This window comes from Tamandua tetradactyla, chromosome 12 (assembly GCF_023851605.1).
Source record: "Tamandua tetradactyla isolate mTamTet1 chromosome 12, mTamTet1.pri, whole genome shotgun sequence".
In the NCBI taxonomy this organism is placed as follows: Eukaryota; Metazoa; Chordata; class Mammalia; order Pilosa; family Myrmecophagidae; genus Tamandua; species Tamandua tetradactyla.
The window spans coordinates 81808441-81821716 of record NC_135338.1 but is presented as its reverse complement, the minus strand read 5'-3'; the positions used below and the strand labels follow the sequence as shown (position 1 = coordinate 81821716).

General features: G+C 36.7%; 2 protein-coding genes and 1 non-coding gene across 3 annotated transcripts in view; all 3 read left to right on the top strand.

Moving 5' to 3' along the window:
• Nucleotides 1-13276, top strand: part of ENTREP2 (endosomal transmembrane epsin interactor 2) — a 512187-nt gene that overhangs the window by 352311 nt on the left and 146600 nt on the right. The gene's annotated exons all lie outside the window — the stretch shown is intronic.
• NSMCE3 (NSE3 component of SMC5/6 complex) lies at nt 3-1455 on the top strand. Its single transcript, XM_077124010.1, has one exon. It carries the CDS (start codon nt 143-145, stop codon nt 998-1000), a length of 858 nt encoding a protein of 285 aa, XP_076980125.1. The 5' UTR covers nt 3-142; the 3' UTR covers nt 1001-1455.
• LOC143652801 (U2 spliceosomal RNA) lies at nt 8586-8776 on the top strand. The gene has a single exon (XR_013160860.1). It is a non-coding gene; the product is annotated as a U2 spliceosomal RNA (small nuclear RNA).

Here is a 13276-nt window from a genome sequence, read left to right as displayed (position 1 = left end):
TGGCCCCGCCCCGGGACGTGCCTTGCGCAGGCCCAGATGTGACGTAGCGTGCCTCGCGTCTCCGGCGGCTTCCGCGATCCTGCTGCGGTCCGTTACCGCGAGCGGAGTTCGAGCCGGCGCCGGGAGTCCACCGCCGAATGACATGCTGCAGAAGCCGAGGATCCGGGGCCGTCCTGGCAGCCAGGCCGAGAGGGAAAGGGACTCGGGCCACGGCGGGGAGGAGGCTCCGAGTACCTCTCGCGGCACAGGCAGCTCGCAGGAGACTCTGAGCGCCTCGCCCAGGGGCACCCACGCCAGTCAGGCCACCCCTGCGGTGGGGCCCCGCACGCAGAAGCAGCTAGAGCTGAAGGTGGCCGAGTTGGTGCAGTTCCTGCTGATTAAAGACCAGAAGAAGATTCCGATCAAGCGTACCGAAATCCTGAAGCATGTCGTCGGAGACTACAAGGACATCTTCTCTGACCTCCTCAAGCTCGCCGCCGAGCGCCTCGAGTACGTCTTCGGGTACAGGCTGGTGGAACTCGAGCCCAAGAGCAACAGCTACATCCTCATCAACACCCTGGAGCCGGTGGAGGAGGATGCGGAGGTGCGGGGCGACCAGGGCACGCCCACCACGGGCCTCCTAATGATCGTTTTAGGGCTTATCTTTATGAAGGGCAACACCATCAAGGAGACTGAGGTCTGGGACTTTCTTCGTCGCTTAGGGGTGTACCCCACAAAGAAGCATTTGATTTTCGGGGACCCAAAGAAACTCATCACCGAAGAGTTCGTAAGGCAGCGTTACTTGGAGTACCGGCGGATTCCGCACACTGACCCCATAGACTATGAGTTCCAGTGGGGCCCGCGTACCAGTCTGGAAACCAGCAAGATGAAGGTGCTTAAGTTTGTGGCCAAAGTCCATAACCAAGACCCCAAGGACTGGCCAGCACAGTACTGTGAGGCTTTAGCAGAAGAGGCTGGTAGGGCCAGACCTGAGTCCGGTGGTCCGGCCCCCTCCTCTTGAAATCATACACAGATTTTTGGAGACTTCCCGGGGGAAGGGCCTCGGGCCCAAAGGCTGGTGCTGAGGGACGGGGGGAGAGGGGACAGTGGGCCATCTTTCGTAGCACTTGGAAGTATGTTAACTTTAGGATTTGTTTGCAAAGTTTTGTACCTTTAACATTCTTAATTATTTGATTCCAAGTCGACACATACCAAAGAGAAGGATGTGGTCGTCGTGAGGTTGTTTTGATATGCTTTATTTGTCTGTATTTTTTGGTATAAAACTTTTGCCAGCTTTGTGAAAGTAACTGGGGAACTGCACCATAATCCGGAACAGACTTGTAAGAAAGAACACATCGGTGAATTGTTTGTTTGTTTTTTGTCCCAAGAAAATAAAAGCAAAATGGCTATTATCTGGCTTCATAACTACCCCAGTTTGTAAAGAAAAATAAGTGTCTTTATAAATTGAAAATGAAATGTAATTGCCGGTGTATCCTTTTTTGCTTTAACACAGCTGTTTTATTGTTATATATTTTCCTCTTATAGAATACATTTTGAATGGTTCCAACTAGTGTACATAATTTATTTTCTCCGAATAGCAATTTTTAAAATCTTACTATATAATCATACTTATTACTCAGTTCTGTTGCTGACCATTTTATTTTTCCTTTTTGTGGTTTTAGTTATAATCAGTAATGTATTTTTGAAGCAGTTAAGCATTGTATGTTTTTTCAATCGTGGGTCATGAGAAGTTGTGACTCAAAACCACCACCTTAAAAAAAAGGAAAAGATAGTTCGTGCTACTTTATATAATATCATAAGTAGTGTTTTTTAGAAGTTGTTTCACTTTTATTTGTGTGTTTATATTGGGTCGTGATGTAAAACATTTTTTGCTGCAGCTCTCCCAAAAGTTTATGAAACAGTGGCTTATTAATGAACCATGCTTGCTTGGGAATCAGACTGCTTAGATGCATATCCTGGCCCCACCACTAACTTGGAGGAGGATGCGGAGGTGTGGATATATGAATTTAGGTTAGTTATTTCATCTGGGACAGATGTTTCCTCACCTGTAAAATGGAAGTGATGATGCCAAATCATGTGTGCTAGAACAGTGATTACATGTGACAGTGCATGTACTTGGCACAGTTGCTTGTAGGATTTTAGTTGTTACTTTGTTCGTAATTTTTTAAATTTGATTTTTATTCTCCTTCATTTAGAGCTTGATTTTGTTTTTTTCTTAAATTTTTTCTTCATCCTGGGCTAAATCATTCCTAGAAGGGGAATTCAAAAGTAGGTTCAAAAATTATGGCTGACATCGTGTAGTTGTTTTTTTTTTTTTTTACATGCACAGGCACCAGGAATCAAACCCAGGCCTCCGGCATGGTAGGTGAGAACTCTGCCACTGAGCCACCGTGGCCCACCCTAACATCATGTGGTTTTATGGAAACATAACCACATGGCATATGGCACCCACAGAGAGTAGTAGGAGCAAGAAAGTTCAAAGTAAAGTCTCACCAGGGCTTTGAGATGGTATCGTAGGGTAGTGAAAGGGTATGGGTTTTGAGGTCATTTGACAGTTTAAATTATGGCTCATGCTAACTTGTCAACATGGTCATTTGGAGTAGGTTTTAAGCTCTGTAAGTCTCACCTTTTTCATAAAATGATACAAATAACTTATATCATGGCTTGTATTATGGGTTAAATGAGATTATACCTTTAAAGTACCTAGTAGAACTCCATAGATGTTCACCATCCTTCCTTCTAGAGTAAACTAAGACAATTGCCACACTTGTACATTATTACTATGATGTATCTTATAAATCGGAATTTAGCACTTGAAGGATTTAAATTATCTCTCTTAACCCAGCCATTTCTTTGAACACTTGTGGAAACTGAAGCTTAGGACACGTGGACTTAGAACTAGAACTAGGCTAAGAACTTGGATTCAAAACCTAGTTTAGTGCATTCTATTTAGATTCTTATTGCAACAAGAAAATAGAGTTTTACCATGTCACCTCAAGTATCAAAGGATCTAGGAAAATTCCAACATCTTGGCTGAAAGATCTAGGAAAATCCTAACAGCCTGGCTTGGAGAAAAAGAACCTTAAACAGGGAATAGCTGGTAGTTGAGCCAAACCAGCCCTCGCCACAAAGTTAGTCCTTCCTCTTGCTCTTTCACTTCCAGCTGTCTCCTGTCAGGAGACATAGCTTTAGGTAGAAGAAACCTCCCGTCAGGAGAAATAGCTTCTTCTCACTGTATTTCCCCTTAGCATCAAGCAAAATGCTGTTTGTTTACAGGGATTCAGCCAATTATTTTATTAAGTCGGTATAATTGTTGGGGGGGGCGAAGGTGCTGCAAATGAACCAAGGTAAATATTTTCAGGAAAAAAAATGCGGACTCGATAAACACTGGACTAAATGCCATTTAGAATTGTCTCTGGTGAATATATGGTGGATATGGAGGGATGTGATAAGTTAGAGTGTTTTATTTCATTCTGTTGAATTAGGATTTGCATTTATTTCATCAATGGAATATAGTTGGTCCTTGAAGACATTTTTTCTTGGTTTGCATTTTATTTCAGGGTATAAATTACCTACTGACTAAGAGTTCTGCCTACTAATCAGTACTTCACTGGCACTGCTTTCTACACTTGGTGTGTTTTTACACTTGCATTTATACCAATATGGTGAAAATTATCAATATTCTCACCTTCCCAGAGTTAACAAAAGTTTGTGGGTATCATGCTGTTTTATAATTGTAGGTTTTTACCTCATATGTGTGTATACATAAACGATATAAGTAAAGCATTACTTTGTGAGTTTTTACAACTTATCTAAGTGGTAATGCACTGTGCATATCCTTTTGCAACATGCATTTTTTCACTCACTGTTTTGTTTGGAATCTAGCCATGTAGATGAAGGTAGACCCAATTCATTCATTTTAGTTGTTCTTTCATTAAACAAAACAAGCAAAAAAGGAAATAATGGTTTTGTTTATCTTTGGCTAAACAATTAGTTTCTTTCCAATCTTTTGCTATTGGCAGGCAGTATACAAGGCCTCCTTGGGCACATGTATGAAAAATTTTCCAGCCAGAAGCAAATAGAGCAATCGTAGGCCATTGCCAAATTGCTCTTGAGCTTGTATTACTTTACACTCCCCCATCATTTTATAGAGGTCTTTTTTTTTTTTTTTTTTTTTTGCTGAACCCCTAGCTACCCTGTATTGTGAAACTTTGATTTATTCAGTATCTTATTTTCAGCCAACTCTGGTGGGCAAGTAGTGATAATTGATCATGGTATTAATTTGCATCTCTTGCTTACTAGAGTATTTTTTAAGTTTATTTCTTTCTATCTTTAGCTCTTATAGCCTATCTCTCCTTTTTTGCTATTCACACTTCATATATGCCAGTTCTTTTTCTGTGTTCATTTATTTATAAGTCTAGTTTATATGTTCTGCATATACAGAATACATACATACATAATACAGTTTCTACTGTATTAGTGCAAATACACATCTCTCACATATTCACTTTTGTCATACAAATGAATAGATTTTAACGTGTCAAAATCACCAATATTTTAATTTTAGGATTGTACTTTTTATGTTGTGCTTTCAAAAATTTCCCCTAATCCTGATATTTTATATTTATAAAGATAATTTTCCAATATTTTCATCTAAGTTTTCAAAGTTTTGATTTTCGCATTTAGGTTTTTAATCTGTTTTTGTATATGATTTGAGGTATGGTTATTATTTATTTTCCCACAGATAGCCAGTTTGCATAGACCAATTTTTCATAGTTTAACCTTTCCACACTGGTTTATAACACCCTCGTTGTTGTATATCAATATCCCATATATAAATGAATTTGTGGTTTGGTTCTATGTAGGACTGAATTGGCTTATTTGCTAACCATTTATTAATACCTAGTAGTTGAAGTCTGTAGCATCATAATAGGATTTTTCCCTTATTTTCCAGTTCTTATACCTTTTTGCTCTTGTCTTTTTTGCATTGGCTGGAACTGCCAGTACATCCTTTAAAAGAAGTGGTGACAGCAGACATCAAGAATGTTGCTGATTTGAAATTTTTGCTATCGGGTGTGATTTTTGCTGTTAGCAATTTTATTTATGGATAAATACCTTTAATTGGCTTTTTTAATTTCCCTCCTATTCTAACTTCTGTAGAGGTGTTTAGAAAAAAGATGAAGAGCTTTTTAAATGTCATGTGTTCTTTATCTGCTCAAGTGATTACATCATTTTTTCTTCCTTTACTCCGTAAAGTTGTTCTACTTTTTGTAATAGTCTGGTGTAATAATGATGCTAGATTTTTCTGATGTCTAACTATTCTTGCATTCCTGGGAAAATCACTTCTTGATGATGTAGTTAAAACAAATACATACATATATGTGTATGTGTGTGTGTGTTTGGATAGATAGTTACAAGACAGCTTTATTTTGTGTGCTAAAATTTTATTTACAATTTTAGTGTCTCTGGTCATAAGGGAGAGTAAACTATAATTTTCCTACATTGTACTGTCCTTGTTGGTTTTGAGATAATTTATTTAAAGATGATCTCAAACTTACAAAGTTTCAAGCACAGTATAAGGGATTTTTTTTTCTGCACTAGTTGAGTATAAGTTGCTGACGTGCCAATCTCCCTCTCCTCCTCCCCCCAGCAAAACAAATACTTAAGTATATTTTCTACAAGGAGGGACCTTCTTCTCCATATCCACAATGAAGCTGTTCATGAGCTATTAACACTGATACGTTATTGCTGTCTAATCCTCAGCTCCCATTCACACTTCACCAGTTGTTCCAGTGATATCCTTTTCAGCAAAATGTTCCAGTTCAGAATCACACATTGAATTTAGTTATGCTTCTTTACCCTCCTTCTGTCTGCAAACAGTTCCTCAGACCTTCCTTAACTTTCATGATGTTGACACTTGACAGTTGGGGGTTGTCTGATGTTTTTCTTCATGATCAGATTTAGATTATGCATCTTTAGCTGGAGTATCACATAAGTAATACTGTGGTTTTCTAATTGGATCTTGTCAGGAGGCATACAATTTCAGTTTGTCCTATTATTTTATAACTTTAATCACTTTGATTAAGGTACTTTTCTACCATACCTCCACAATGTGAAATTTTCCTTTGTAATTTATCCCTTGTAATAACTTCTGTATAGATACTTTGAGACTGTAAGTACTGTGTACCATATCATATTTTCAATTTATTCATTTATCTGTGGAAACCCATAGGTTTTGCTTTATCCATAAAATAGGGCCATAATTTTTTACTCTTATTACTGATCTTAATGCTCAAATTGTCCCTGATTTGGCCAGTGGGAACCCTTCAAAGCTGGCTTCTGTCTCTCTAACATGCCTCCCATCATTCTTTGAGCATGTCCTTACTTTCTGGCACTAAAGTATCATTCAGCCTTACCTTGAACTTTCCCTGCCCCAGACCTGAAATAGCCATTTCTTCAATGACCTCTGGTTCTTTTTGGTGGAAAATGAGATTTAGAAACAAAGATCTGGTCGCTATTCTCACTGGGGTATCATTGCTTCTAGACCCCAAGGTAGATGGAGTTAGGAGATATGGATCTCTCTGTCTATCATCTGTCCATTTACCTCTATGATCCATCCATCTATCAATCGATTATCCATCTATTATCATCCATCCATCCATCTTATATCATCTATGTATCTATCTATCTATCTATCTATCTGTCTGTCTGTCTGTCTGTCTATCTATCTATCTATCTCTATCTACTTACCTCTATCATCCATCTCTATCTCTCTATATCTCTGTCATCTCTCTATTATCTATCATCCACTGAAAACCATGATGTTACATTGATACCATCAATTCTAATCCAACACCGCAGGATTTCATCTAGTTTTCTACTTCCATATTTGTAACTATTCTTTGATAGTGAGAAATCCAGCTCCTGTCATACTTTAAGAATTTAATCTTCTGCCTGACTGCCATATGCACCCCATGTGGCTGCCCTTCACTGCCACTGGGGTTCTGACATCCCATGCTGGGCTACCTGTCTGCACAGACACCTCCACCATACATGGGCTCCAACACTACATTCTGGGGCCATTGCCTGTTTTACACACCCAAACACACCCACACACACATAGATATGCACCTGCTCTTTCCACTTAATGGCTTCTATGATGAATTGTTCAGGAAAGCGACAGGATTATTCTGGTCACATAAATGAGTTGGGAAGCTTTTCTGTTGCTATAATCTAGACCAGTTTTATAAGGATTAAATGCTTTTCAAGGTTTGGGGGAAATACACCTATGAAAGGATCTGAACTTGGTGTGTTTTCTGGGAACATTTTTAACTACTAATTTTACTTAATGGTATATTCAAGTTTTCTCTTGTTTCTGAATTAATTTGGTCATTTGTATTTTTAAAGAAAGTTTCTATTGATTTTTGGATTTATTAACATAAAGTTGTTCATTATATTCTTTGTTTTCATTCTATTACAGTCATACTTTAGAATTCTCAATATTATCTTTGCTTTCACTCTTTTTTCCTGGAGTTAGTCTTACCAGAAGTTTTGTTTATTTTATGAGTATTTTCAAGGAAGCTCTTTTGTTTTATTAATCTTCTTCTTTGTTGTTTTATTTTTTTGTTCATTTCTTTCCTTAGATTTAGCCAGTGGTTCTTTTTTCAATTTCTAGAGTAGACTATTTAGTGTATTGCTTTTCAATTTCGAATCCACTTAAAGCAATAAATTGCCCTCTGTTTGCAATTTCAATCACATTCCACAAGTTTCTAATGTATATCAGTTTTTGTTATATTCAGTTCCAAATATTTTCCAATATCTGTTTTGATTTTACCTTTTCTAATAGAGCATTCATAGTTTTGTAGGATATCATGCAAAAAGTACAGAGTTTCCATATTCCCCACCCTCATGCACACCAATTTCTCTATTTTTAACATTTTACATTACTCTGGTGCTTTGTTACAATTAATGAACTAATATGCTTATAATTATTATTAACTGTAGTCCATTGGTAACATTAAGGTTCATTTTTTGTGTTGTACAGATGTATGGGTTTTTAAATTTCATTTTATTTTGGTAACATATGTTGAACATAAAATTTCCCATTTTTACTACCTTCTTGTGTACAGGTCAGTGATATTAATTACATTCATAATGCTGTGCTACTGTCACCACCATCTATTGCCAAAGCTTTTCTATCATCTCAAACACAGCCTCTGTTCCAATTAAGCATTATCTCTCTGTTCCCTACCCCCACCTGTGCCTGTGGTGACCTTAATAAATTTGCGTATTATAGTTATTTCATATAAATGAGGTCATATACTCTTATGGTTGTATTTCACTCAACAGCATGTCTTCAGTATTCTTCCATGTTGTAACGTGAATCAGCACTTCATTCCTTTTTTACAGCTGAATAATTTCCCATTGTATGCATGTACCACATTTTGTTTATCCATTCATTTGTTAATGATGCTTGGGTTGGTTTTCCCCTTTAGCAAGTGTGACTAATATTTCTGTGAATATCTATGTGTGTTATAATTTGTCTTTGACCCATAATTGCAAATGGGTAATTAAAAATTTTTTCGATCGCTTCTCAGCCTTTTGGCTAAGATCAAGTGTAGTATCTGTTCCTATCAGTTTAATATCTGATACATCCTCTATCCGAGGACAATATATTAAATGGGTTTTTGGAGTAGGGAGATGGAATAGGAGCTTGCTCTGTCCACTCCACACATTGACCTGGTATTGCAGTACTTCCAGAAACAGTGCACCCCTCCCTCAAAAAAAAATTTTTTTTTCAAATATTTTGATTTTGCAGTATTCTTTCTGATTTTTTAAAAAAATTGCTTTGAATGAGATAAAAAGGTCCATCTAAACTCAATTTTTAAGCATTGCTTCAAATGTGGCATAACGTGGTAAATTTTTTATATACTCCAAGTGTTCTTATAATATATGTGAGTTTTGTATATTTTCTATGTGTGCTCAGTAGTTCTTAACTTTCAGTTGTTCATTGTAGTGTTCAAATCCATATATTCTGACACATCTGCCCCTGCTTTTTTCTCTTACAATATATTTTTGAGATCACTCTATGGTAGCATGTGGAAAAAATCATGATTCTTTTTTACAGCTACTATTTTTTTTTTACTTGCAGTAGTTATGTTCTATAAAGTGCTCCAAACACTGAACTAGCAAATACTGAACCCTTGCCTCTAGGAAAAATATAGGATTAGGTACCTGCATACCTCTGTTTCACAACATTTCATCAGCCAATCAATACATAACCTTATTTTATATGTGTTTTTGTTTCCCTCATTTAAGTTTGCATACAATAATTCCCTAGGAAATGCTTTGTTTCACCGTCTTTTAAAGGCTGCCCCCATTTAACCCCATCTAGAAACAGTATCATTATGCTCAGAACATTTCAGACCAATGCTTAAATGACGTGTCTGAATGGAAGTTTAAGCATATTAAATCATAAATTGCATTAGGGGCTGGTAATTGGAGCTCACTAAATAAGGACTTGATTTATTAACATTCACCTCATGACCACTAGCTCTAATACTCATTCCTGAATGCAGCTTCTCTTACACACATATTTTCTCCTTGAGGCGTATCTCAGCCTTCTGGCACTCAAAAACACTAGACAATACATCAGCACTACACTATGGGCAAATTTAAACAGCAAAAATTATCAACAAAAAGCACATGTGAGAAACATGGAACTAAATTTGCCACAAAAAGGACACTTGTTTATTGAACAAAAGCTGACATAAGAAGACAGAATGTCACTTTGCTTGACCTCAGCTGGAAGCATTGGTTTGGGTGATTCAAATTTTTTGCCACTCTGCACATGTCCAAGAACGAGCCCAAAAATACAGTGAATATTGATTTTGGGGTTTCAAATAAATTTTACTGAGTAGGCAAGTTTGTAAATTTGAAATTCAGGAATAATGAGTATTGACTGTATGTAGTATAGCATTGTGTACCTGCACCAGTATTGATTGAACCAGTTCTCTATTGGACTATTGGACTATTTTCACTCTTTTGCTACTACAAATTGTACTAAAGTGAGTAGCCTTACACATACATCCTTTTGTATTTTTTTTTCCAGTGTTATCTTTCAGAAAGATTACTATAACTTACCTTGCGAGAAAAAGGGTAAATGTAATGTATATGTGATTAAGAGATATTTCGATTTTTCCCTATGAATATTCTATTCCTATTTATATCCAATTTATCTAAGATGTTGTTGCTTTTTCTTTTCTAATTTTTGAGATCTTGAACATAAATTTTTTCACATGTACTTTGTCATTTGTAATCAGAAAAATAGGCTCATAAAAAGTTAAAATGAACATTAGGGAATGTGATGTCCGTATGGGGCTTTGGAAAGCTCTGACACATTTCTGGGAAGATTTAGAGCTGTGTGTATGCTCAGAAAAAGACCTGAAAAGGCCCTAAACTCTCACTTCTGGCTAATCTTCAGGCTCAATGATAACAGAAGGTGAAGGCTAAGGCAGAGTTATTAACTATCTAGCTGAATGTTTAAGGCATGCCCTGACTTGTATGCAGAGGCCCTTTGCATTTGGTTTTAGGTATTTAAGGAAATCTCTGTCCAATCATTAACCAACTACTGGGTTAACAGAGTAGAGATTTCAGTGACCACCCATGACAAAGAATACTGCCCTTACAAAATCTGTTTGGAAAAGCTACATAGACAACTACAACACCCAACTCTGACGAGATGGAAGAATCTAATCTCTAGAATTGCCATATTATTCAAATGTTGATTTGTCAACAAAAAAATCTGAAGACTTATAAAGGAACATACATATAGGGAAAAAACAATCAATAGAAACTATCCTCAAGGAATCCTAGACATTGGACTTGTGAGACAAAGAGTTAAAATTAATCATATTTGATAGTTTCAAAGAGCTAAAGGGAACCAAAAAACTCTGTTTCATCAAATAGGGAATATCAAATAAAGAGAAAGAAATTATTAAAAGAACCAAATAAAAAATTCTTGAGTTCTGAAATGAAAAATTCACTGCTGAGGATCAACAGCAGATTTGAGTAGGCAGAAGAAAGAGTAGGCAGCAAACATGGAGATAGTCAATTAAGATCATCCAGTATGAGGAAAAGAAAGAACAAAGAATGAAAAAAGGTAGTGCTTTAGCTCCAGAGACCTATGAGATACTATCAACCTTACCAACATACACATGTAGGAATTCCAGAAGCAACAGGAGAGAGAGAAAAAGTACGGAAAGAATATTTGAAAAAAATAATGACCAAAAACTCCCCAAATTTCGTGGAAGACATGAACCTATGTGTCTAAGAAGCCCAATCAACTCCAAATAGGATACACTCAAAGAGATACACACTTAGATACATTATAATCAAATTGTCAAAACACAAAGACAAAATGACCAGCTTGAAAGTGACAAGACAGAAGCACCTCATCATGTTAAAAATCTCCTTTTTAAGACTAAAAGCTGATTACTTATCAAAAGCAATGGGAGCCAGAAGCAGTCGGTGACATATTCAAAGTTGAAGGATAAAGCAACTATCAACCAGGAATTCCATATCCAGAAAAAAAAAAGCCCTTTAAAAACCATGGGGAAATGAAGACATTCTCAGATCAATGAATGGGAGAGAATACATCATCATCTACCCTTCCCTACAAGAAATACTGAAGGAAGTCATTCAGGTTAAAACGAAAGGCCATCAGATAGCAACTTGAGTTCACATGAAGAAATAAAGAACACTGGTAGAGGTAACTACTGTGGTAAACATAAAGGACACTATAAATGTATTTTTTGTTTGTAGCTGTTTTCTTCTATTGAATTTATCTGCCTTTTTTTGTTTTTATACATGGGCAGGCATCGGGAATCGAATCTGGGTCTCCGGCATGGCAGGCAAGACTTCTGCCACTGAGCCACCATCACCTGCCCTTTTATCTGCCTTTTTTTTTTATTCTGTTGAATTTAAAAGCAACACATATATGTCTCTGTTATGTGCACAAAGTATAAAGATGTATTTTTTTTTACAATAAAAACATAATGAGGGGGGAAAGAAGCTATATGGAAGAAAAGTTTTTGTATATTTGAGGCTAAATTGGAATTAATCTGATCTAGATTGTTATGTTAATTGTAATACCCAGAGAAACCATTAGGAAATTAACTCAAAAATACATAAAAAATAAAAATAAATAAAAAAGAAGTAACAAATGAATTAAAATAGTACAGTAGAAAATGTGTATTTAAAACAAAAGATGGCAGTAATGGAGGAATAGAGGAACAAAATATATAAGACAAATATAAAACAAACAACAAAAGAGCAGAGGTAAATCCTACTTTAACAATAATTACATAGAATGTAAATGGATTAAGCTTTTCAATTGAAAGGTAAGGATTGGAGGAAAAGCTGGGGGTGAAATTGTGATCCAACTGCAAAAGACACCCTTTACATTCAAAGTCACAAATAGGATGAAAGTAAAACTATATAAGACTATATAGCATGTAAAATATATCCAATAGGAGCTGGAATGATTACACTAATTTACAAAATAGATACAAAACAGATTTTAAAATCTATTCTAGTTTGCTAGCAGCCAGAATGCAATATACCAGAAACAGAATGGCTTTTAAAAAGGGGAATTTAATAAGTTACAAGTTTACAGTTCTGAGGCCATGAAAATCTCCAGATTAAAGTGAATCTATAGAAATGTCCAATCTAAGGTGTACAGGGAGAGATATCTTGGTTCAAGAAAGCCGATGATGTTCAGCATTTCTTTCTCAGCTGGAAGGGCACATGGTTAACTTCTTGCTTCATGAAGCTCCCTGGGAGGCGTTTTCCTTCTTTGTCTCCAAAAGTTGCTGGCTGGTGGCCTCTGTGGTTCTCTCATCCTTCTGCTGCGGTTCTACAGCTCTCTCTTTGTTCTCAAAAAAGGAGGACTTTCTCCAAAATGCCTCCTCTTTTATAGGATTCCAGTTAACTAATCAAGACCCACATAGAAAGGTGGAGATACGTTTCCATCTAATCACGTTTAATACCCACAATTGGTTGACTCACATCTCGATGAAGATAACCTAATCAGCTTTCCAACCTATAGTACTGAACAGGAATTAGAAGAAACTGTTGCTCCCACAGGATTAATTAGGATTAAACCATGGCTTTTCTAGGGTACATAAATCCTTTCAAACCAGCACAAAATGTAAATTGCTTTTATCATTTTATATTAATAATGAGCAATGGGTCAATCCGTTGCTAAGTTGTAACA